Consider the following 25,135-nt stretch of genomic DNA (forward strand, 5'->3'; position numbering starts at 1 on the left):
TGGGCCGGTGTGATGAATGCCTTGGTGAGTCAGACCGTGTCACTATTGAAATTCACATTGTGTAGGGGAGTGTTAAACAATGTTTGGGTTAAATTGGTTGTGGGAAGAATCAAATACATTAAAATGCCACTTAAATCAGATAGGTATCATGAGTGAAAATAATTTGGATTCACTGAGATGTAAAATGTTCATTATTTTGTATTTCATGGCTTTGAGCGCTTGTCATCAGTACCGTGTGTCCAGGTAAATAGGGTTTTACTTCAATAAAGCTAAAGTACTTTGAACAGAACTATTGGAGCTCTGGTGTCTTTCATGATTCTAATTCTCTGTAGCAAAACACATATTGCCATTAATGATTCTATATTCTACATGTTAGTCTCTATTTTATAGAGAACAGTTGGTCTAGTTTGTGTTGTAGCTGACAATTTGGATTACAACTGTGTGCCCCATTTCTGTTCTTCCATCACTGCTTCCCTCTTGCTACAAAACAAACTTAATGCATCACACATTTTAACCCAGCCTAAGTATTAGGAGCAGTGGATCCGGGGAGCAACTTGGTGTCTTGCTCAGGGACACTTTGACATGTGGCCGGAGGAGCATGGGATCAAACCGCCAATCTTGTGGTTGAGGGGCGACCACTCTACCTCCGAGCCACAAGCCACACAAGTAGTCCTCTGAGTAGATTACAGTAAGCAAATGATGCTGACTTTGCAAATGCATCTGTTGAAAACATGTCAGCAGATGCATTTGATTCAGTTTTCTAAATTATTGCAGCCAAGGACTTTGAGCTCACATCGAGTGTTGAATTGAGTGAAGAGGTCATTGATAGCAGAAGATATAGACGTCTCGCAGACACATTATGCATGCCGAATCAAAGTCCATCAAGAGTTTTGAAATAGTGTTAGGCAATATTGATTAGATTAATTTGTCCCTGAGTTTGACAGTCACATTTTTTTTTAATATAATGATGAATGTGGTTGTGTAGACCTACGCACATTACACACAAAGCAAACTGCATGCTGCCATTGTCAACTCTATCTTCATCATACTCATAGTCATGCATCCATCCGTTTTATTACCCACGTATTCCTATTCAGGGTCACTTTGCCAACTATTGTTGGCTCTTTTTTTCTGCAAACCCACATTTTGATCTAAGCAACTGTGTAATCTTTCTTTTTTACAAACTTGATTGCTGTCATCAGCATGCGTTGTAAAGAATACTAAATACATATAGCACATCTGTGCTGCCACGTCGGGATCAGGAATTTATATTCTACACTATCATTCACTGTTATTCATGAATAAAATATAAAAGATTCAAACTAGATGCAAATATCTTAATAATCTGTCAGAGATTATTAGGTCTAAAGTCATAGAAAAAGCCTTGTATGTGCCATGTCTTTTTGGTCAGAATATATGATAATTAAGAGAAGAGTGCTCGTTTCATTTAATGACCCATTACGCACGCGCACACACACACACACACACACACACACACACACACACACAGACAGCCAAGCTCACTGACATCAATCCAGCCTCGAATCTCAGATACCGGTTGGTATCTCCAATTAATTAAAATAACCTTGCTGCCAATAACAGGCTCATTAGGTATAATTGTTATTTTTATTTTATTTTTTACCTTTAGGTGCCTGTATTATTTTACAAGTCTTTGTATAGACTTGCAGTCATATTGCTCTGATGAGCAAGCTAATTCTTTGTGCTGTACAAAGCCCATACTCATTACTTCTTTCAATTATTATCCATACGTTTTGAGCAGTGACTAGCAATGCTGTGCTAAATTATCAGTGGTTAATGATGTTCTTAGTATTTGTTGTTTGACATAGGTTAAAACAGTATGTATTCTGCTGAAATGTATATGACAAACCCTATCTATATTTCAGAGCATAGCAATAGTCAACAGATCAGATCAGTGAAGTCTTGCTCTTTCATGCACTGAGACCGGAAGAACCTTTGCGGTGCTTGAGTAATTATTTGCCATGCTTTGGAAAAAAACTTAAATCAGTCAAAATTGAAAACTCCATACACTCTTCTGCATTTACCAACTGCTATTATTCTACAAGGATTGACTATTTAAATTATTACTGCCCCTCTCCTTACATAGTTCAAATTCTGTTGATTCTTTTAAAAAGCAGCTGAAGACCTTGTTATTCAAACAGGCTTTGAGTTAGATGAGGGTTTTTATGGCTGTCTGACTCTGTTTTCCTTTGTATTCTTATGTCTACATACTGTAAATAAACTTGATTTATTGATATACTTACTTATTGGTAGCTTAAAGGGCGAAACTGAGGCTAGATGTTAAAGACAGACAGTTGCTAGCTAATAAACTAGCCAGCCCCCGCTCTGCAGACCTCAGTTGATCATTTTTCATGTAGAAAATAGGTCTTACAGAATTTTCTCAGGATCACCGGAGTTATACTCTATGCTTTTAATGAAAGTTTCTGTAATCGTTTTTGTTCCACTATCGGATGATTGGTCCACATAGCTTTACCAGAGCTCCCTAAGCCAGCATGTTTCCAGGTAGATCCAGGCTGGCCTTCATGGTTACCACCCACCATACTTTGTCCTGCCTGGCAATCCCATACTTTACCTGTTTCCACATCTCACGGCTTGGACGAGGGGTTGAATTTTGGAGAGGCACCAGAGAAATACGCTTTCGCTATTACTCTATAATGCACATGATTTTGGCAGAGTAATGAGGACAATTACAAAGGCAAAATATAAAAAAAAGATATAAGTTCTGCTTTTTGTTAATGTTGATGTTCTCCACTTGCTTTTGTAGAGATCATCTACAGCTGGGTGTTTAATGAGTTCCCCTCCTTTGTTGCTGAGGACAGTCGGCGCTTCATCTCCCAGGACACGGGAAACCTGTACATCTCAAAGGTGCAACCCTCTGACGTAGGAAGCTACATCTGCCTGGTGAAGAACACGGTGACCAATGCAAGGGTCCTGAGCCCTCCAACACCCCTAACACTGAAAACCGACGGTGAGGCTCTCAGATTTATAGCCCCTTTCACAGATGATAGGCCCTGATTTGTATAAATGCCCTAGGCAGACAAAGCTAATGGATTTCATTGGATAAACCACACAGAAAATATCCCAGTTCTCTCTCTGTTGACTTGAAAGTGTAACATTTATTTATTTATTTATTTGGATCTATTACAGTGCTTCCTCCCTCTGAACTGGTTTCGCGCCGATGAAAATCTAAAAGCATATTTTATATTCTGCTGCTGCATTTTATTGTATTATAATGCGACTGGATAAAAAAATTTCAGCTCAGATAGGTTAATAAAAGAGGGTCGGTCTTGTGCTTTCCACTGAGCCTCATGTTAGTGGAGGGCGTTATGAATTCCATACACACCGTAAATAGATAGTGAGCAATGCTTTAACATTAGTGTGGGGAGTCTTCTTTGCTCACAATGTGCTTTGGTGAAACTGGCCGTCAGGGAAATCATTTTCCAGCATAAAATTAACTGAATCAATGGCCCTTGCTGTGGATGGGATTTCACTCTTTTATACTAGCCTCTCAGGAGCCATGCTGCGGAGCTGTTTGTTGGATTCAGGTGTGGATTTCACCTACAGGCTTTTTACATCTGACTACACAGAGATACGTCCATCACTTCACACAGGTGCCTGTCATTGTCAGGGTTTTTAAAGAGCTACAGTGAAGCTGGGAAAAGGGCCTCTGTGCCTTGGAACCACATTTGTTCCAAATGTTGCAACACAAGTTTACCTCTTACGGATTACATCCCTTCCAGCAAGATTCCTACTCTCTATTTGCATAACCTTGTATGAAATGGCCCTCAGAGACATGCATAATACTTAGCACATAAACCGTGTTAAATTGGTTTGGGTCTCTCATTAACTGAGATGCAAAACATAGTCAGACAGGCACGTGGTCAGTCTGCTATCAGCATTTTAACGTGGTGGTTGGATAAAGAAACAGAAGAATGTTTTCTTGTTGTTTGTTGTTGTTAATCATTTCAATGAGAATTGACCAACTTTGCAGCACCCATGATGTCCATCTATAATGTCACTATGACACTTGGGCAGAAGGACAACGCTGTCACCTGCAACACAACATGGTCAAATCAAATCTCTACAGCTGTAGGTCCATTATGCCAAGGAATGCCTTGGCATCACTCGCCCCTGCAAATCTCATGATGTTCAGCAGGCTTCTATATTGTGAATTTGGGTCTAAAATGCAGAAAATTGCGTTGGCACACCTCACAGCAGACACCCAAATGTTCCCATGCTGTGTGCACACCTCAGTCATTGGAGTCTGACCAATCAGACACTGCAATCTGTGCCTCAGTAAAAGTGAGTGATTATTACACAGTAGACAGTTCAAGCTGGATCTGTGTGCAGCTCACCACTGTCGGCTCCAACCCTGACTCTCTTAATCAAAACAAGCATCTGGGCTCCATTATACCCTGCTGGAAGCCATTGATCGTCAATTCGCAGTCCACCTTGAGCAGAGCAGGGCTAAGCACTGAACTCTACATTAACGCACTGTTTTAAAAAAATATACAGTTCTCCTCAGAAACACACTCCCTTTGATGTATCTGATTGGTGTAAATAGAAGCAACTGCATAATATAACTGAATAGCACTATGAAATGGCACTGAATCAGAACACATGTAAAGCAATACTACAGCTAAATGAAATTGCTGTCTATTATGCATCAGTTATGATAACTTTCTTTTGATTAAAGGAACATAAGCCTCAGAGCTTTACGATGCAGTGACATACCACGGTGTGCAAATGAATGTGGCCGCACTGCACGGTTAGTTAGCTAGCTAGCCACCAAGGACAAGTTGAGGCAACAAGCCAATCACACTACAGTAGTACTAGCCAATCACAGTAGGCTGAACAGTTCTTGGGAGGAAAAAAACAATGCCTTTCCGACATACAGCCAATCACAAGTGTTACGTCATCTGTAGTCTCGCTTTGCCAGACCCTCTCCAAAGGCTACTCCACATAGCATTTGGGGATGGGAGGAAAACGTGCTCTGGTTTAATGGCATTTCTTTTAAACCGATCAGAAGCGTCATGGGCGATGCTAAACCCCGCACAGAGACTCTGCAAAATAGTCGTGCGATAGAAAACTCAGATTGGACAGATAGTCTAGCTAGCTCTCTGGATTCACCATGCAGAGATCTGAGGAGCAGTCAACAATAGTCCTCATGAATCCACCGAATTTAAAATTCCAACAAAAAGAAAGCGGAAGGAAACAGAAAAGACATGCATCCGACGGAATTTCCTGCAGCACTGGAGCAATCCCGGAAGTGGAACGCGAAGGATATAGATTATGTCACCTGTAACCGCAGGACCACGAGGCGATCTGGCAGACCGAGCAAATCTGGGACCTACACTGGCTGCAGACATGTGTCTCGAGCGAGCGAAAGAGAAAGAACACGGCAGTGCTGAGACTGAGAGAAATAAAATCTTATTTTCTGATTGTTTTCACAGCAGATACGTTCTAAAGCAAAGTAGCAAATCTATGTTGTTGCATGGGGGCACGGCCACAGTTAGCCCCCAGCCAGCAACTACAGCAACTCCAACCCAGCCAGCACATCCTAGCGCTGGGTTTTGCGTTTACAGCAGTAGGTCTGTGAATTATCCATCTATAACTAAATTTCTTCAATTACCATGATGTGAATATATCCAAAATTGATGTTGCCAACAAGGTACAGACTGGACTTTTAACCATTGTTTTTAGATACAGATAAGTGGTAAAGCTTCCAGTTGGGCTGCATTACTGATGGTGTTATTTTTGTCATAAGACATTTTCTCTCTCCACACCAACAGTGATATCAGTGAAACATAATGTTTGCAGGCGCATGTTATCTCCATATGGGCATGTTTTCTGTACTACACTATAAATTGTTATTGAACCCCATAGGCCCATAGCCATATTGGATGTCAGCATGAGTATTTACAAACCCATGTTTATAGTGGCGTAGTCAAAACAACTGATTGTCTTTTGCCCTGAATACACACATTCTGCTATCAAGAAAGCACTAGTTTGCAGTCATACACCACAGTTATGGGAAAGAACAGCATAATTAGTAATATCTGTCAGCAGTAAAAGGACTGGTCTCTTCAATGCTTTTGAAAATTAGAATTTCAAAAAGTATTTTGAATGCATTGTGTTTCCCTATTTACTACCGTAACCCCAAGAAGCAATGGTTTTGTTGTTTTTAATAATAATAATAATAATAAAATAAAAGTCACATTATCAGAAATCGTCTGGTATGCTACAACATTTTGTGCAATGTTAATCATGCTCCTTTACTTGTATAAAACATAGCTGCATTGCTATTCCAGTATAGGATATATGGAGGATCAATCAATACCTGTAGGGCAACTTCCTCAATGACTAAAAGCAAGAGGGAGTTGTTAGTAAACTACTATAATTGTACTATTGCATGGGGAAATCAGATTTTTGTTCTATTTTCTTAACAAAGTTGCAAAAGTTGTCTTGCGTTAGTTCTTCTGAGAGGCACTAATGAAAACGTCTGTGTATTACAGCTAATAAAATGCTTACTAGATTGGAGTCTGAGTAAGTTTCAGTTTAGGCATTTTACTTTGAAATTGGTTTGCAAAGCACAACAGAAAAAAATGACATTTTCATGTGATTAATAAATGAAACTGAAACTATAAAAAGGGCTGTTAATGTTTTAGCACACCAAGCCAAGACATTATTTCTTTCAATTCTATCAGGTCCAGCCACTGAGACTGAATATGATATTGAATATACTATGACATGAGGCAATGAAATATTGAAAATTCATTATATGTGAAGGGCTGCTTTGGAGCTATAAATGTTGAGAATGAGATTGAAATTGAAAAGTTCTGTGGAACAAATATCATAAAAATTCTTTTCCATACATAGAGGGCCACAATTCAATAGCCCCACTCCTTCTTTGCAGCATTCATTTTATCACATAAAAAGTGTCAGGTACACATAGGAGGTGTAATTATGGCTTCGCAAATGTCATGCCGGTCATTTGTCTTACTGATCATGTGTGTTACAGTGCACGTGACGTGCCACTGCATGTGTTTTGTTGTGAATTCAGGAAGGTGCTGGGGTTAGCAGTGTGTCCATCAGTGGTGCTCACATGCAAGGACTGTGTGTACATTTAACATTCTTCTGTAAAGAGCAAAATGCTCATGTAATATTCATATCGCAAACTCCCATTTAAGAAGACCGACAATAGTAATTAGATTCCAGATGAAGGTGTTTTCCTTTGTTACACCAAATTTCCTCAATGCCATCTGACATATCATTCTGGCAAATGGATATAAATGGCTACCTCGACATACAGATGAATAAACAAAGAAAACCTCCGGCTATGACTTAGAGCGGAGGTGTTAGTCATTGTGGCACTTAGCAAGACTGATAACACGTTATCACTTGTGTCCTTCACAAGGTGTTTGGGAATTGTAGAGCGGCTTACTAATTCCTGAGGACAATGCACTACTTTACCCTGTCGTCACTGGAGAATATGTTTTAGTACATCACCTTAATGGTTTGTTTCTGTGATGTACCATGGCTCTGCCATTTCTCATTCAGTAGACTTTGTGGTTGTGCATAGATTGCAATATGCTACTGTACCTATGCAGACTTACTATTACACTACATAAAAATAATAATAGGGCTGTCAAAATGAACGCGATGATTGTCTATATCCACGGCCTTCCACTTCCGAGATTGCTGCCGGAAATTCCACCGGATGTCCTTCTTGTCGGCTGGATGTCCGTTACCTAACGCTTTCTTTGTGTTGTAATTTTAAACTCCAGTGGATTTATGAGGACTATGGTTAACTGCTCCTCAGATCTCTGCAGGGTAAATCCAGACAGCTAGCTAGACTACCTGTCCAATCTGAGTTTTCTCTCCCACGACTAAAACAACTTTTAAACGTACACATGTTCCACCAAAACAAGTTCCTTCCTGAGGCTTTTTTGCAGCTCTGTGCGGCATTTAGTGCCGCCCAGGACGTTTGTGATTGGTTCAAAGAAATGCCAATAAACCAGAGAACATTTTTCTCCCTGGACTAGCCAGACCTTCCTCTGCAGCGCTGCAGAGGAAGGTCTGGCAAAGCGAGACTAACGTGATGATAATGAGTTAACACAAATTCCTTTTAACGAGCATTCTGTGATTTTGGGCCATGGGCAGCTCCGTACTTTTTTTTAATCAGGAAGTGATGCAGCAGTAACGCTTTTGCCCATAGACTTACAGTATATAGCGATATATACGTCTGTAAATCAGTAGATACATTTTTTTAGATTGTCACAACCCCTGTGAAATGACTCGTTTCACCACCAGAATTTGATCCATGCCCTCAACATTTGGAAAGTCTAGAAGAGCCACACGATTAAATAATTTCCCATCCATTTCCCATTAATCCCCATTCAAGTTAGAGGCCAGCAGAGGCCTCTAATGCACCTGCTCTATGGGCCGCCCAATGCGAAGTAGTGTCGATCATTCTGGTGATATTTGGCTCCATGAAGGCTTAATGTGCCACTGAGCAACTCCCATAGGAATGAATGGGGAGCTCGATGGTGTTTTTTTGCCTCCAACAGCGCCTTCCAGGCAGCTAACCCTAACCTTAACCCTAAACATAACCATCTCTATCTATATATATTTGTCTGCTCCCATGTTAATAATTGATACAAAATGTTGGATTATTTGCGAATTAACTATGGGCAATCATGCAATTAATGGTGATTAAACGATTGACAGCACCTAATAATAAACATATATTAAGTTATCCTGTATATGCTTTATTCCAATATGCTACTCTATCTAATTATCCAGTTGCTCTGTATTTGATCTAAACCACTACCACTAACCCTAAGATGGATAGTTGAAAGATATGCCAGATGGTATGCATAATGTGCACTCTAACACTTTTATTATTTATTGTGCCATTTGTAAACAATACATAAAAAAAAAGAAAAGCCTTTACATCAGGCAATTTGGATTCTTCTTTTTTTTCTTCTTTAGTTGCTTACATACTCATAAAACAGGTACCTGGGCAATAGGAAGTGAGCCTCCCTATTATTTTTAAATCACTATGCCCAGTCTCAGCGTAGCAAGCTGCAAGAAAAGACGAAGATGATGGGAAACGGTAAGTAGAGGTTTCAATCAGCTTGGTCCTAATGTCTGCAATTCCTCTTTCTTAACCTTTTCCAGGTGTCATGGGTGAATATGAGCCCAAAATTGAAGTGCATTTCCCTACATCTGTTCTGGCTTCCAAAGGAGTCACTGTCAGGCTTGAGTGCTTTGCTCTGGGGAAGTAAGTAAACAAGGACATATTGCACCAATATACAGTAGGTAGTTGTTTATTATTACGTCATATTAATCACCAGGAACAGTAAACTACATTCTATCACTGCTCTGTTGCTAAGAGATCATTCAGATAAGACTCCTTGTGTTTTTCTCTCCTCTTTAAATTACATTATTCCATTACCTGAAAGGGAACCAGGCATATCTTGTCTTCAGGCGGGATGTTAAGTGAGTGAAGAGAAGTGCAGCACCGTAGCTCACCTGTTAGATGGCATGTTAGTGCATGGGGGGGGGGGGTGGTGAATAGGGAATTCAGCCCTAGGGACCCATGTGTTGTTATAATTGAGAGCCCTAATGTATCTGTGTTTCCTGGGTGCTTTCAGAGTCTGATGAATGTAGAAAGTCAAGGTTATGTCTATGGAAACAATGAAGTTGGTAATAGTTGTCTGCCAGGAGGGAAAACACACTTTTGTCCACAGAGACTTCAATCCAAACCACTTACCACAGTTACTGAAGTTAGCACTGCTGGCTGTAGGGTTTACAAAACCATTGTCTTTTTAAATCAAATTATTCAAATCAATATTATTTTTGTTTCAAATTATTTTCATTAAAAATAAATGCAAACCATGTACAACCTCTTCTTCTCCAAAGCAAGGTTGAGGGGGTGTTTGACATTACAAGAAATAATTTTCATTGTGCAACATAATTATCATCCCCACTCCATTTTGTTTATAATTATTCAGCATGAATTATTCATTGCTGTCTCCTATCTTAAGTGCAAACAGTCTCTAATCTACAGATGACTAAGAACCTCATCATTGTTGTCCTTGATTTCAATTAATTATCCACACATTATAGTAAGTCATTTCCTAAATATATAGACACTGCATTATAACCTCACACCCCTTACTTTTTCATATCAAGCTGGGCAGGAGTTGTTGGATATTTGTAAGAACAGCCAAATGGCGCGAATCCTTGATCTGTGCTTCCCTCAATAAAGTCAGTTTGAGTCAGACAGTGATGCCAGTGACCTACCCTTTTACATAGAGATGAATGATTTATCAATGCACACTATTAGGAAATGCCAGTCTTTATATAGCACTGAAAATTAAGTTAAAATGAGTTTTGTTCTCCAGTTGATCAATATTTATGATGGCACCAGGAGCTAAGACAGGGCAGGAAAGCTCTTTGTGTGTGAACGCCTTAGGTCCTTGATATGATTGTCGGTTGTGATATTTACCAGTGACAGCACTTTGTAGGCCACAGTCAAGAACAAAGAGAACAACGAGGCAGTGAAAACGAAAAAGAGAACAAGACCTTATAATGTCGTACTTTATAGTAATGTCTGCGATACTGATTATTAATCATGGATTTGTAACTTGTATGTTTGTGTAATCGGATTATCTGTAGAATGATAACCATTGTTTACTTTTGTGGAGAATCACTGTTTCAATTTCTTCATATACATGAAAAGATAAATATAACCAAGGACAACTTTGGCTGTAGAGGGGCCTCATTAGCACTTTCCTAATAGGCTTATCACATCTTTTGTGTGAACAGGACTTATATTCAAACAAATGATGTGTGGCCTAACAAGGCTCAATAGGCATTTTCCTCTACATGAGAGCTGTTAATAGACGTACTGTAGCTCAAAGTTAAATAATAAGTTAATAAAGTAAAAAATAAGCCCAAGTCAAAGTTGCAAACCAAATATAGTGCTCATTTCACAACAAAATATGCCACAGTTCATTGTCATCATCTGAACTACTAGTTTACTGTTTTTTCTGGCTTCTAGCTTTCAGTCAATGGATGGAAATCCATAGCAAAAAAAATTCCATAAGAGATTCATGTTTGCTTCTGTTACACAAACAGCCTTTACTTAAATAATACTAAAATATGGTTTGTTATTTAAAGTAATATATGGTGTTCTCATATACATTTTGGTTCTGCATCTTAATTGCCGGTTGATGCAAAACCAGTATCATTCCGCCAGTGTGTTTTATTTGAATAAAAGATCATCAGGATAGTGCATAGTGAATTATTATAGCCATCTATAGATGATGATATACTAACTATAGATTGTTAAACAATACAAATTCAGTTTAATACTCCATACAGTCGGATTTAGAAGAAACTCTGGGAAGTGCAGTGCTGTTAGTTGCATTCATTTCAAGAGATGTTGGAGTATGTAGTTCAAAAGGCCTTGCACATTTGATGGGTTACACATTATCCCACTCATTTCCACTCAAAATATAATATGTGACGTGGTGGATGATTCCATCCAAATTGCCTTAGAGTAGTGGATATACTTTTAGTTTCAGTGACCCCAGAGGGAATCAAACTCTTGAAACCCTTGCAGTTATTCCTCATTGAGTTATACAGGACCACAAGGACCACATTGTCAGCAGCAACGTGAAGTGCCTCTTAATGACACACATACTCTTGGTACTATGGATAATGTTTTTGAAAGATGTTTTCTTGCTCAAATCTTATAGGTAAAATGTGGCTTTGTACAGATGCTAGATTCTCCCTAAGGGGGCTTTCACATCTGTAGTTAGATTAATTTGGTCCAGACCTAGGGCAAAGAAATATTCTTTGTAGCGTTGTTCAGCCATTTCAGTTCCTTTTCATACCACACTGTTTGCTCTGGTCCGAATCAGTTGATGAGTTAATGAAATGAACCAAAATGCAGCAACACAAGTCATGGACAACTTTCACATCATCGACCACACCAAATTTCTATGAGGCTCTGCACCTCTTTACGACTCCAAGATTGTCTGTGAGTTGCCATGGGGCTATGTTGCTAAAGTGTAATCTTGTCCTAATCCCATAATGCACTGCACAGCTGACTGCGGCAGCTGGTTAAGTCCAAAAATGCACAGTTCTTCCAGCAGTTGGGTCTGTTCCAGGTTGGAGAACGCTCTCACCACAAACCAGCCGCTCCAGAGTTGGTTTAAAGCGTACAGAGACCAACTCATTAAGCAGGTCTCGGTATGCTTGTTTGGTCCGCTTTTGGTGCGCATCAGAGTGTGATTGCTGCATTCACACCTGCCCAAACGAACTGCACCAAAGGGGAATACAAACTGCTATACCATAGTGCGATTCAACCGAACTAAATGAGGCAGGTGTGAAGCCCCCTGAGAATAGTGTAGGGAACAAATGTTGAGAGTTTAGCAAATGAGCTACTGGAAATGGAAATGGAATAATATCTAGATCTTAATGATCTGAAGCAAACCAATTTTCAACCTTTATTATAGAACACGTCCAGATGAGGGCACAGCAATTGTGTGGAATGCTAATTGAGATGTAATCTACAAAGCTTGCCTATGGGCACATTCTTAAATTGAAAACTGTAACACCTTACATAAACTCCAGTGTGTAACTCATTTACGATGTTAAGGGTATGAAATGCTTACAGTAGTTTGATCAATTTGAAATGACCTCAGCTTCAGAGTTCAGGAGTTAATGGCAACATTTTTATATAGAAAACAGTGACGGGCACTGCCTGCCCCAAGTGCTGTTGACACTTACAGGCCTGGTGCTCATTATTCAGCCTCCAAAGAGAAATCCAGCCTTGGACTCGGGAAGACTCAACCCTTATGTTCCAGCCCCTCAAGGTGTCTATAGATATGCTCTGTTCTCTAGCTAAATTCTCCATCAATAACATAAAAGATAGGGCTTCATAACAACTGCATGCCATATTCATGAGTACTGATTCAATCTCTGTCTGTTGTTAGCATTTGTTTGCCAAATGCCAAATGCTAACAAATGGACCCACATTAGACCAGGGATATTTTATTCTACCTCAGGCAACTGATTTTTGCCCCTAGTAACCATACGGTATGGGACGGTGTTTGTTGTTGATTCACCACACTATGAAAATGGATTGCTGTCTGAACTGCAGATGGGAAGATACTGGTGATCACAGTGACTTATGATAGTTTTCTACATTATGTGACTGGATTAATGTATGGCTAATTGAAATAGGTGAATTTTGCTTTGGAATGCATGTTATCTAAATATAAATTAAAGTGATAATATTGTGTCTACCCTGTCACATATATTGTATTAAAAAACTACCATGATTTAAACTTTGGATCAGGACATTATTTGTTTAGTGATAAAACTTTGTCCAAATTCATGTACAGAAATGTGGGGCTCCAATAACTGAAGTGCGTTTGAAACTACTGCCTATTCTGTATGTTGCTTCACAGTCTCAGTGATGTGAGGAAACCTAAATGCTTGCTGCAAGGTATTGCATTTGCTATTCAAAAAAAGCAGAAGCAAAACTAAAAAAAAAACAATAAAAATGTGTGACATAAAACTCATGTCCAAAATGAAAGAAACTCTTTGTAAAGAAATGCTTTGTTTAATACAAAACATGCTCTGAATCCTAATTTGAGTCAGTTGCCGCCAAGAGCGCTTCAATGTCCTCGTGAATTTAGAATTTAGAACAGATAAAAAAAGCTCAGGGATGTAACATTTCCATCTTGGCTGAATGATTGATGGGTTCACTGGAGGTTTGTATGGTGTCACATTTCCATCTTTCAGACACCTGTCAAATCTGGTTATCATACAAGAGCACTACTGATACTGGCCGCATAGTCAAACATTCTCTCTCTCTGTATGTGCAAGTCATCTATCATACGGATCTATAGGGCAATCCATAAATAAACGGGGATGGATGTCATTGCTTGAAGACTAATCATAAAACTCGCTGTGGCTGTTTATAGCCTGATTTGAATCTTGTCCCTGTCCCTCTGAAAGCTGTGCTCTAATGTGCGGGTCGTTTGGTACGGTAAATATATCACGAGTGGTCAAAAGGTCAGCGATTCACATGACAAGCAGAGCCAACATTAAATACTCATCATGGTGTGTCAATACCTAATTACAAATGAAAGACTTCTGGTGTCTGCAGCTCAATGTCTGTTACAGCAAGATGTTATCATTTTAAAGTATCTCATTGTTTGGCAAATAAATAATTATTTTGTATTATTGAATAATTTGATGGTTTTTTTTTCCAATTAATCACGTAGTCAAGAAAGGAATGTGAAAATACCCACAACAATTTCCCAAAGCCTACCGTGATGTATTCAGCTTAGTAAAGGTTTTTTTCTCAAACGAACTCTGGTAACTTAATAAATAAATTGATAGAGTATGAGGAATGAGTTGAACCTATAATCTGACATGCAGTATATGAAAGAGACTTAAATTGTATTCTCTCACAGATGCAGACTAGAGAATCTATAAGGGTATCTTTTTAAAATTGATTCGAGGTGAAGGTACTTGAAAAAATCCGTAGTCATTTTAATTATTATTACGAGATGAGGTCATTGTAAGATTACAGATTCATAATGAGTACATTTATCTTCCTTAATGAGAATGTTCTTCTTTTAAAGAAAACTAAATTATTATTAATAGTAAATTGCATCATTGCAGCTCACATCCTATACTGCTTGCTCGTATGTAACACTGTACTGTTGAGAATATAATTCCACTCTTCCCACCTCACAGTCCAGTGCCAACAATCACATGGAGGAAGATAAATGGCAACATCCCCAAAAAAGCAAGACTTCGGAAGTCCCAAGCTGTGCTGGAAATTCCCAACATTCAACTGGAGGACTCGGGAATTTACGAATGCAAAGCTGAGAATCCAAGAGGAGGCACTGCTTTCAAAGGACACCTACAGGTCTACAGTGAGTCTGAGCATGCTCTTATTCTTTGTGTATTTGTTAATCTTTCTATCCATTGTTCAGCAATCAAAAATTATATAGGAGTACAAGTGTTGATGCGTAGTATTCCAGGTAGGGATGTACGATGTGAGGAAAATGTGCAATAATGTTGTTGAATATCGCAATAACAATTTAATGTGCAGCCCCAATTCCAGATATATTGGTCCAGACCATTTGTTTGGCCAATTGTTTAGCAAGTGTTGCTAAGACCTATATGTCCAGATAGAGGTCTTACCAACACTTGCTAAACAATTCAACTTTTCAAGCTATTTTGCTTGTTCTTCACAGTTTAAAGTATTTTTCATAATGTAATCTTTGCTAGTTACAATATTCTCAATTTGGGTCCTGGTCCCTGTGAATTTTCCTAACAGTCCAAGGACTAATTATACACACATGGTGTATATGTTCATCACCTCAACGAATGAGTGGTTTCTTTTAGTATGAATCTCTTAAACCAGACGTATTTTGTTCCAAGTTAAATGAACATTTTGGAATTATCTGTTTAAATTAGATAACACATTAATTTGAAGTTATTGGGAATCAGATTGGCATCAGCCAATTTTGCTGGAGCTACAGCCCCGAATGTTTTATGAATAGCCCCAGATCTCTCGCTCGCTCTCTCTTTTTTTTTTTTTACAAAAATAAGTATAATAGAATTAAAAAGCCCCAGAATGGCACATGCAAATTAAGAAGAAAAGTATTTTCCAACGCACTCGCAGTTCTTACTTTTTTTTTTTTTTTTTGTAGAACTCATGGTAGAACTGTAACTTTGTTCAGTTTATATTTTCCAAGGCGAATAGAACGGGCAGCTACGTGCGGGGTCCGACCATGCTGTATTTATGCTATCACCTAGCAACTGTCTCTACGTGAAGAAAGTTGTGAAAGGTGTAATTTTCAGAGGAATCCTAGCCAAATCAGTCTAATACATTGATGCCATTAACACAAAGTTTAGGAGCGCAATACTAATGATTTAGTTTGAAGTTCCTGTGACCTGTCAGACAGTCTGAGATCTAGCTTATCAGCAGAGCAATCACGTAATGCACAGCAGACTATGGTGCAGGTAGATTATTTTCTGAAATATAGTGGCTTTATTCTTGTAATAGCCTATTATAACTTTATTTTTCACCAACTATCACGACTCCTCCAAATCTCAGAGAACACAGATGTGCACAAAGTTTTGAGTTATGAGCAGAAACCTTGCTCAGACATCTGAAATATTACAATCCATGGGTTTATTAATAAATTAAAATGAATAATATATCATTGAGGTGAATAATTGTCATATGCACATTTAAGGAGGTAACTTCTCCAACAAAAGAGGAGGGAGGAGTAAATTATGCCTAGGCTACATGTGTGCTGACTCAGATTTTAGAAAAGTCGATCCAAAGGAGAATAAATAGTTGAAAGCAATACAGAATGCCTGAGAGCCTTACTGCAATATTTTCCATTATGTTTTTATATTTGGATCGTAATCTATGTTTCCCTTTACATAAAGATATTTCCAGCATATTGATTCAGAAAAAGGTAGAAATATGTGTAAAAAAAATTCACCGGAATGCAGGAAATTAAGTGTTTAATGCTCAAAATGTTCTGGGGGATGACCCCATGTATGTATGTATGAACTGAGATAAGATATTAGACCTCACTTAAAGAACAGTTTCTAGTTTTCTAACCACAGAGAGGTACTAGTAAGCGGGCTGAATTACTACCTTTGCCCATCATCTCTCTCTCTGTGCCGTGTGCACAGCACCAAGATAATGGACTGCCTCAGCCTTGGTAGGACACATTTCCAAGGCCATGCACTTCTTGGCAACCTCCATTCTGTTGACATCACAAGGAGAATAGGGAGCTAATTTGTAGCAGCCTCACACTAAATGTAATTTACACTGGTCAGCTTGAAGTTTGAACTCGCATTGTGAGGGAGACCTTCCTGACCACAATCATTCAGTCAAACCACACACAAAAAGGTATTCTACCGAAGGTGCCATACAAAAAGAATAGCACAGAACGTGCTTGGCATGTGACTGTAGGAGAAGCAGCTCAGTGGCAGAGTTTAATCCTCTCTGCACACACTGTACAAGTAATACACCACTATGCAGTGTACACCATTGGGTCGTGAAAGGTGTGATATACCATACACTAATCAGGATAAACAATTATCTGTGTAATTGTTATAGTTAAAAGAAAACAAAGATAAAGCAAAAAATGTATCAGAAATCTATGTGGGAGCTTTGTCAAAATGAAAAGAAATCACATCAGTAGGGGTGTCAGAGCCAGAATTCCTTCTGGGCTCTGTGCATTCTACCAATTTGTACTAATTTATCACATTGACAATATACTAATATCATTTCATTATGAAAAACTATTTAATTTGTCCCAAGAAATTTTAACAAATGGGTTATTAAGTTCTTGTTGCACATGTTAAATTATTATTGAAGTTTCAGTATTACAACTTTATTACAACATACAACAATTGATGTCGGCATTTGCATGTATAAATGTCCCATTTGTACGGTGGCCGACAGGGGCAAACGCAACAACAACAAACACACGCAAATAGACAAAACACAAGCAAATTAAGAAAACAACTTCATTAATTTGACAACAAATGTGCAGCATTCAGCAAACGCGCTGCAAATACACACAACAACCAAATACATAAACGCACTGCAAATAAAAAACGATGCAAAAAGAAAAGCACGCAAACCCCGAAAAAAGAAGCGATGCAAAAAGAAAAACAACTTCATTAATTTGACAACACATGCGCAGCATTCAGCAAACGCGCTGCAAATACACACAATACAACCAAATACATAAACGCGCTGCAAAGACACACAACACAACCAAATACATAAACGTGCTGCAAATATGAAACAATGCAAAAAGAAAAGCACACAAACCCAGAAAACAAATGCAACAAAAAAACGCTGCCTCCAGATTACACAACGGAAGTTCTCCAGACCTCTAGAGGGAGCAGCTAGCGGAACAGCTGGATTTTCGACCCCACGGGAGAGAGAGAGAGAGAGAGAGAGAGAGAGAGAGAGAGAGAGAGAGAGAGAGACGTTCAATCCCAGAACGGTGTGCAACGGTGAGATCATAGACTGTAAATATGAAGTCTATGTTTGAGATATGTTTTCTCTCGTTTGGTGGGTGTGTCTCGGCTCAGGTCCCAGGTGATACTCAATCAGCAGAGACGTCTGTAAACTCGTGGTGAGAAGTGTAATATTGTGATTATACAACAACGGTTACCAACAAAATAAGTGATCAATCTGTATTCATATTGTGGAGCAATTCACTCTTGAAATACAAAAAACAGACAAGATTTCTAGTCCCTCCCTGTTTAGTAAACCAGCCAATTTACCGTGGGATTTATCAAACTGAATAAATCTCGTTCGCACATATAAACACAAAACTGCTTTGCTAACTCCAACGTGTTGTAACTAAGACATCTGCTGAAAAAGTTATTGTATTCATTAGTATGATTGCCGTACTGTTTAGTTCACAAACATCCAACACACCAAAGTACAAAGACATAGGACGGGAGCTTTTATTTTGAAAAGCCGAAGCTCGGGGACGGCACCAGCCGGGAGGGCATGAGACGGGAGCATATACTGTATATTAATAATATATTATGTTATTAATAATAATAATAATAATAATAATAATATGAATTTAATATCGGTTAATAACGGTCGAAAATCCAGCTGTTCCACTAGCTGCTCCCTCTAGAGGCCTGGAGAACTTCCGTTGTGTAATCTGGATGCTGCGTTTTTTTTGTTGCATTTGTGTTCTGGGTTTGTGTGCTTTTCTTTTTGCATCGTTTCATATTTGCAGCGCGTTTATGTATTTGGTTGTGTTGTTGTATTTGCAGCACGTTTATGTATTTGGTTGTGTTGTGTGTATTTGCAGCGCGTTTATGTATTTGGTTGTGTTGTTGTATTTGCAGCGCGTTTGCTGAATGCTGCGCATGTGTTGTCAAATTAATGAAGTTGTTTTCTTAATTTGCTTGTGTTTTGTCTATTTGCATGTGTTTTCTTAACTTGCAGGGCGTCTGCCCCTGTCGGCCACCCTACATTTGAGCCTGAAAGCATTTTAGAACAAAAAGTATCATTTAAAGGAGATTAAAATAGTTAGTGATTGAGATTCCTTCCTCTACACACAACTGGCAGAATGATCCAGCTCCAGTAAAAGGCCCTTGTAAATTTGATATCTTTGTAAATGTACAGGGAAATGCCCAACTATATGCAGTATAAGAAAGAGACATGCATACAGCCTATACAGTGCTCAGATCTTGAGTTGAGACAGATACTTTGCAGAATGTGGAGTTGGACAGGGAATGTCGATGTAGCCTTGGAAACACAAGCAAGTGGGCTAAGGAGAAAAAAAGAAAAGAAGAAAAGCTCCATGGTTAAGGCCCCCCTAGGAATGGCAGTTGCCTAGTTTGCCTATGCTATGGGCCAGCTATGCAATGCTGGGAGAAAAATAACGTAATACAGAAAACATAAACGTGATCCACACTTGAAGAGGACAAGGAGAACAATGCAATGCATCAGTGAAAATCTCCACAGCATATTCTGTGATATGCAAAAGAGTATTAATAATTTAATCAAACTTACTGAATGGGTTGCTCCTAGAGCTGGGCGATATGGAGAAAATCAAATATCACAATATTTTTGTAAATATTACATATATTTACTGTAATGCAGCCTTTAAAACCTGGAAAAGACAACACTTATGCCATATTACCATATTACGATATCCAAAATCTAAGACGATATTTTGTTTGTTTGTTTGTTTGTGTTTTTATTGTCGAAAAACTGCTGCTGTAACAAGTGAATTTCCCCATTGTGGGATGAATAAAGTATTATCTAATGTCTAATCTTATCTAATATCTAGTCTCATATCACGATATCGATATAATATCAATATATTGCCCAGCTCTAGTTGCTCCTCTCAAAAGTATTTGGTTGGTGGTGCTTATTGGTCTGGACCAATGGATGCTGTATACTTCATCCAGGTCTCAGAAACCGTACACCATTTTAAACCTTCCCCCTTTTGTCTTTGATCTGCCGGTGAGCCAGCACCTCATTAGAAAAGGTGTGCATGTTCCTTCAGTTCTCCAGGGTTAAAGAGCATAACAGAGGAGAGGATGTCATATTACTGGCTACAATGAGTGATTTATGAAGTATCTCTGTTAAGTGCAGTGCAAAGGTACAGGAGCAATGAAAGTCAGTGTTTCAGGGGTGGATTTCAAGGAGGTTTATGTAAAGTGACAAGCATCAAAATACTGTAAAGAACAATGAAAACCAAATGTGCGATATAAAAAGGCAGCACCAGGGGTTGATGCATACTGTAGAATGTATAAGTGAAGCCAAAACTAGTGATGGTCAAATGAAGCTTCGCGAATCACTGTCTTTATTTTCGGAGCTCACTAGATGGCGCTCTCTGTTCAAAGAAAAAGGTTAAAGGAATGGCAATTCAGTGTGTTTTCAACCCTTTGTTGAACAGAGAGCGCCATCTAGTGAGCTCAGAAAATAAAAACAGTGGTTCGCGAAGCTTCATTAGCCAAAACTTATATGTCGCCCCCTGGTGGCTGGCTGCAGTATATGTCATATAGGCCCTCTCCATGTTAGCGGATGTATGAAAAAGCATTAGGGCCACATATGAAAAATGTATTTGAGTTCTGGGTTTAAAGTCAGAATTGTGACATTAAAGTTAGAATTCTGAGAATAAAGTCAGAATTCTGACTTTAAACCCAGAACTCAAATACATTTTTCACATTGGTCCTAAATCTTTTCCGAACTAAAAAAATCAGAGTACACGTCAATACATTTTTCCCAAAGATAGTTTGTCATTTTAGGTAGTTTGTACCTCACTGATATTTTTTCAAATGGTTTTTCTTATAATTTGTTTTTTTATTAGTTATTTGACGCTATTAAAACATGCTGAAACGTCATGATTGACAGCTGTGACTGACTCGCAATTGGTCGAGCAGGTGTATGGGCGGGACTTCGAACATTACAAGATGGCTATGCCCGTATCTGGGATACTTTGGCTATACTTTTGTACAGTGGGAGGAAGTGGAGACGTGGCAGCACACAAAAGAGGCACAAAAAAGGGTTTAAACACAGTGCCAAAGTTTATTTTTGAATTGTTTTTATAAAAACCAATAACACATAGGCAACTCTTTCTTTTTAAGTATGTCTACCATATTTTTGTTCTTTGGGGACTATATCATTGAGGGATTACAAAAAAGTGCTTTAGTACATTACATCCACTGTCTTAAATACAACTTCCTACATTGTGTGTTGATGGTGTGTTTGTGCCTGCCTGTTGTGAGGTGATCCTTGTGTGTGTTTCAAGAATATATTACTTGTTCTAAATCTTTTTTCTTTCTATCTTCAAGCCCTCCCTCAGTGGGTCAGAATGATTAATGATACTCAGATGGATAGCGGAGAGAAGCTCCAATGGGAGTGCAAGGCCATGGGGCGGCCCCGGCCCACCTATCACTGGCTTCGTAATGGTTTGCCCTTGACATCCCAGGTACCTACCTTACTACACAGCACCCTCTCCTTTTGTTGAGTGTACCACGAAACATCTGAATTATTCCTATGAAACTACACGTCCACTATATGCAGCATTCATCATGTGTAGTATATCTATATTTCAATATGATGTTACTTAATACTCTTCTTCTTGTTACAGGGTCGAGTTGAAATAGTGAATGGAGAACTGACCATTCACAAAGTGCAGCAGACGGACTCAGGAATGTACCAGTGTGTTGCAGGAAATAAATATGGGACCATCTACAATAATGCTGAACTCAAGATTTTAGGTAGTTAATGTACACCTTTGATTTCTAATATAGATTACACAACCCACAGCATTAAAAGAAACGTGTGTAATTTTTACAAGGCAACTACCGGCCAAGCATATTTCTTGATACTCAGAACAGTACAGAATGGCAGACTGAGTATTGGCATCTGCATAAAGTACCAGATGATAGGTAAGGGAGATTGAAATGCAAGTGGGGAATGCTGAACTGTGAGATGTGCTGATTGCCAATCAATGGCTCCTGATTTAATCCAGGCAGTGGACAGCATGAATAAAAGAAGGGCCCTTATGGTTATATTCAATGAGGTTGTCTGCACGTATCAAGTTGAGGAGAGTCTGGAACAGTTCTCCGTTATATCCGGGGAGAATGAAAAGCAATGACTTGTAGGTATAGATTTATACTAATGGGAGCAAACACTAGAAGAAAGACATCAATGGTCTCTGTGATGGAGTTTAATGACTCCATTAGGCTCTATCATTTGTCATCAAAGCACAGCCTACATCGCAATCCTCATTACTTAGAAAAAACAAAGCTTCACTTTGGGCAGGACCTGCATCAGGTATTTATGAGTATATTATCATTTCATAATCAATTATGATTATCAGTAACTAACACATTGTACAATGTCTTCATTATTTTAAGCAAGTATGTGTATCATTTTTTTGTAAATAGCAAAACAGGAGTCCCATGCATTTAAAAAAATAAATAAAAGGACACTAAAAGCCAAGGATGCTGTGCTCTTCAGACTTGCATGTAAGGCTTCAGGCTAAAAACATAACAGTGGTACTGAAAGGCTGTCCACTGTTCTGTGTTGCACTATTTTCTCCTTGTCATCTTCTATACTGGGATACATCTTGTGACACTCATTCGTCTTTTGTGTTTCCCAGAGGGACAGTTTGATTTACTGTCTGCGTTACATGCCCTTTTTGAAGGGGAATCTGTGGCATTTTGAAAATCTTATTGCAAATGGACAAAGTTTTTTTGTCCAAAATCTATCACTGTTTGTCCCTAACCATCATTTTTAAATCTGTGTGAAACAACCACTTTTAGTTGATTTAAATTCACAGGGTTGTCTGCAAGAGTGAGAAGTTTAGTAAGATTTTAATAAGCTTTATGTGAGCTGATGAGGAAGTGCTTTTGCCTTCCTTAGAGTCACAGTCACAATGAAGATATTTGGAAGCTGGTGATGAATGTTTTCATAACTACACCCCCCAGACATGTCTTCCAAGTGACCTGTGCTCTGTGGAGCTGTCCACAAGCAAACACTATCAGGACAGATTACATGGCTAATAACAGCCTGCAGATGAGCGATCACTGGAGGCTACGCGGGGGCAGCGACTGCCCTCACGTCTGTGATCTTGTCCCAGATCCAGCTCTTCTGGGACGGTGGCGGGTGAAGCAATAAGGCTACTGCTGCCACCAGCTGCAGGCCTGCTCCTATTTTGATTAAAACAAATACACACAGCAACTGCTCTGTTTTCTGCTGCTTTTCATGTCTAGAGGGACCGCTGCCACTCAGGCAACTACTCAGCCTCAAAGACACAAGTGTTAGAGGGAGCGGGGTCAGCCTGTAGCTACAGATGGGATTGAATTGTCATTGTGTATAATGTCACCTATAAAGCATCTTTCAGGATTTGAATAATCACTGTTGACAGAGCCTTGCAGCTTTAGATGGCCTTGATGTGTAATGCAGCTGTATACCAGTACCACATCGTCTTCAGTGCCTGAGGCCTTATTTAGACCATTAGTGCCTAATTCATTCTCTTGAGTGAGCCATGATTGTATTTATTATTCACTCAGGCAGCCTGGTTAAATATGGGTTAAAACAATTTTCATAAAAGCAGTTCAAATCATCCAACCATGTCATCATTAACATTATGACAGCTATTTAGTATTTAGGCTGCACCACACAATGTATATTTATAGAACTTAGTGGATACTGAATTAGCACAGAATTAAGACAAAGTATGGTACATTATGCAGTATATAAAAGCATATTTAGCCAATGTTTGTGTAGAAGCATGCTTTGGAATACTTAATGTGGGAAATCTAGTTATTTGTAACAAATTAGCATTTTGATCAAGCAGCGTTTTGAGTCATGAAGTGTCAGTCTAAACCCTCTAGCATTCTTTAAATAATTACTTTGAAATGCCACAACTGAAGACATGTTACGAGAATTCAATGTATAAATGTATTACATTCGAACAACACACATTTAATTAAAACTACATTAAGAATGTTTTACCACTAGGGGACAGAAAGGCAGACAAGCTAGTCAAGTTGTGCTGAGATGTTTCTTGCGCATTCAGCAGAAACAACATGAGAATCCTATTGGTTCCATTGTGCAGGTAGTATACAATTATCTTATGGTAGGCACAGCTACTCACATGTTTGTACAAGGCAGCATTGTTTTTGTTAGTTTGTTTGACGGAGAAAAATAAAAAGTGAATCATTTTCAGTTTAAGCCCTTTAACTTTATTCATTTGATTTAGTGTTTGATCTAAAGATCGATCAACGATTGTACATATCTTACAAATTAAATACTGAACATTATGTCTATGTACGTATCTCAGCTGATTCAAAAAGGAGTTAACATGCTTGTTTTGACAAGAGCCAGACTTTGGAAATAATACATCACATGCGATATGAACATTAGCGTGTTTATTTATTTTGAAATGTTAAAATGCTGTGTGTCTGTCTTCTACAGCGTCGGCTCCTGTCTTTGTCCACAATCCCATACGGGTCATTGCCACACTTGGAAAAGATGTATCGCTAGAATGCAAACCCAGAGCATCGCCCAAACCCCGGGTAACATGGAAGAGCGGAGACAGAAGGATACAGCAAAGTAGAAGGTACAGCTGCAACTCTTTAGGGGTGTCATGAGTCACTCGCAAATAGAAGTGGCGTGTGTGTCAATTGGAATGCATTGTTATATGAAATAATAAAAGGACATTGATCAGTGTAAGGAAATTCTGCATTTGAACGCAGCTTGCGCAAGCCCCAAAGTAGCGCATGTGTGAGCACCTGGGTCCACAGACTAAGGTCATCTCATCTCGACTAACTTTTCAGCACAACATGATTATAACAACATATGCTGAGTTCATAGCAACATACTGCATATTGTCAATTGAAAATGAAAGGAACATTTATCGATAACACGTCCAGATGGAAATGCACATGTTGGGCTAAATCAGTTCATTTAAGGGACTGAGGTTCGTGTCCCGTTTGAAAATAAAAGTCAAGGGGGAGTTTT

At 38.8% G+C, this 25,135-nt stretch overlaps 1 protein-coding gene across 3 annotated transcripts in view; it reads left to right on the top strand.

Moving 5' to 3' along the window:
- cntn5 (contactin 5) overlaps nucleotides 1-25,135 on the top strand; it is a 138,732-nt gene that overhangs the window by 79,369 nt on the left and 34,228 nt on the right. For 2 of the 3 annotated variants that reach the window (XM_031297540.2, XM_031297542.2), the window contains exons 7-12: nucleotides 2,804-3,007; nucleotides 9,223-9,325; nucleotides 14,830-15,011; nucleotides 21,454-21,590; nucleotides 21,753-21,882; nucleotides 24,590-24,734. In XM_031297540.2, the coding sequence (XP_031153400.1) occupies nucleotides 2,804-3,007; nucleotides 9,223-9,325; nucleotides 14,830-15,011; nucleotides 21,454-21,590; nucleotides 21,753-21,882; nucleotides 24,590-24,734 (901 nt within the window). Of the gene's footprint in view, nucleotides 1-2,803; nucleotides 3,008-9,222; nucleotides 9,326-14,829; nucleotides 15,012-21,453; nucleotides 21,591-21,752; nucleotides 21,883-22,372; nucleotides 22,442-24,589; nucleotides 24,735-25,135 lie in introns of all 3 variants that reach the window. The other variant, XM_036001227.1, reaches the window with a different exon arrangement.

Source organism: Sander lucioperca, chromosome 5 (genome assembly GCF_008315115.2).
Source record: "Sander lucioperca isolate FBNREF2018 chromosome 5, SLUC_FBN_1.2, whole genome shotgun sequence".
Lineage (NCBI taxonomy): Eukaryota > Metazoa > Chordata > Actinopteri > Perciformes > Percidae > Sander > Sander lucioperca.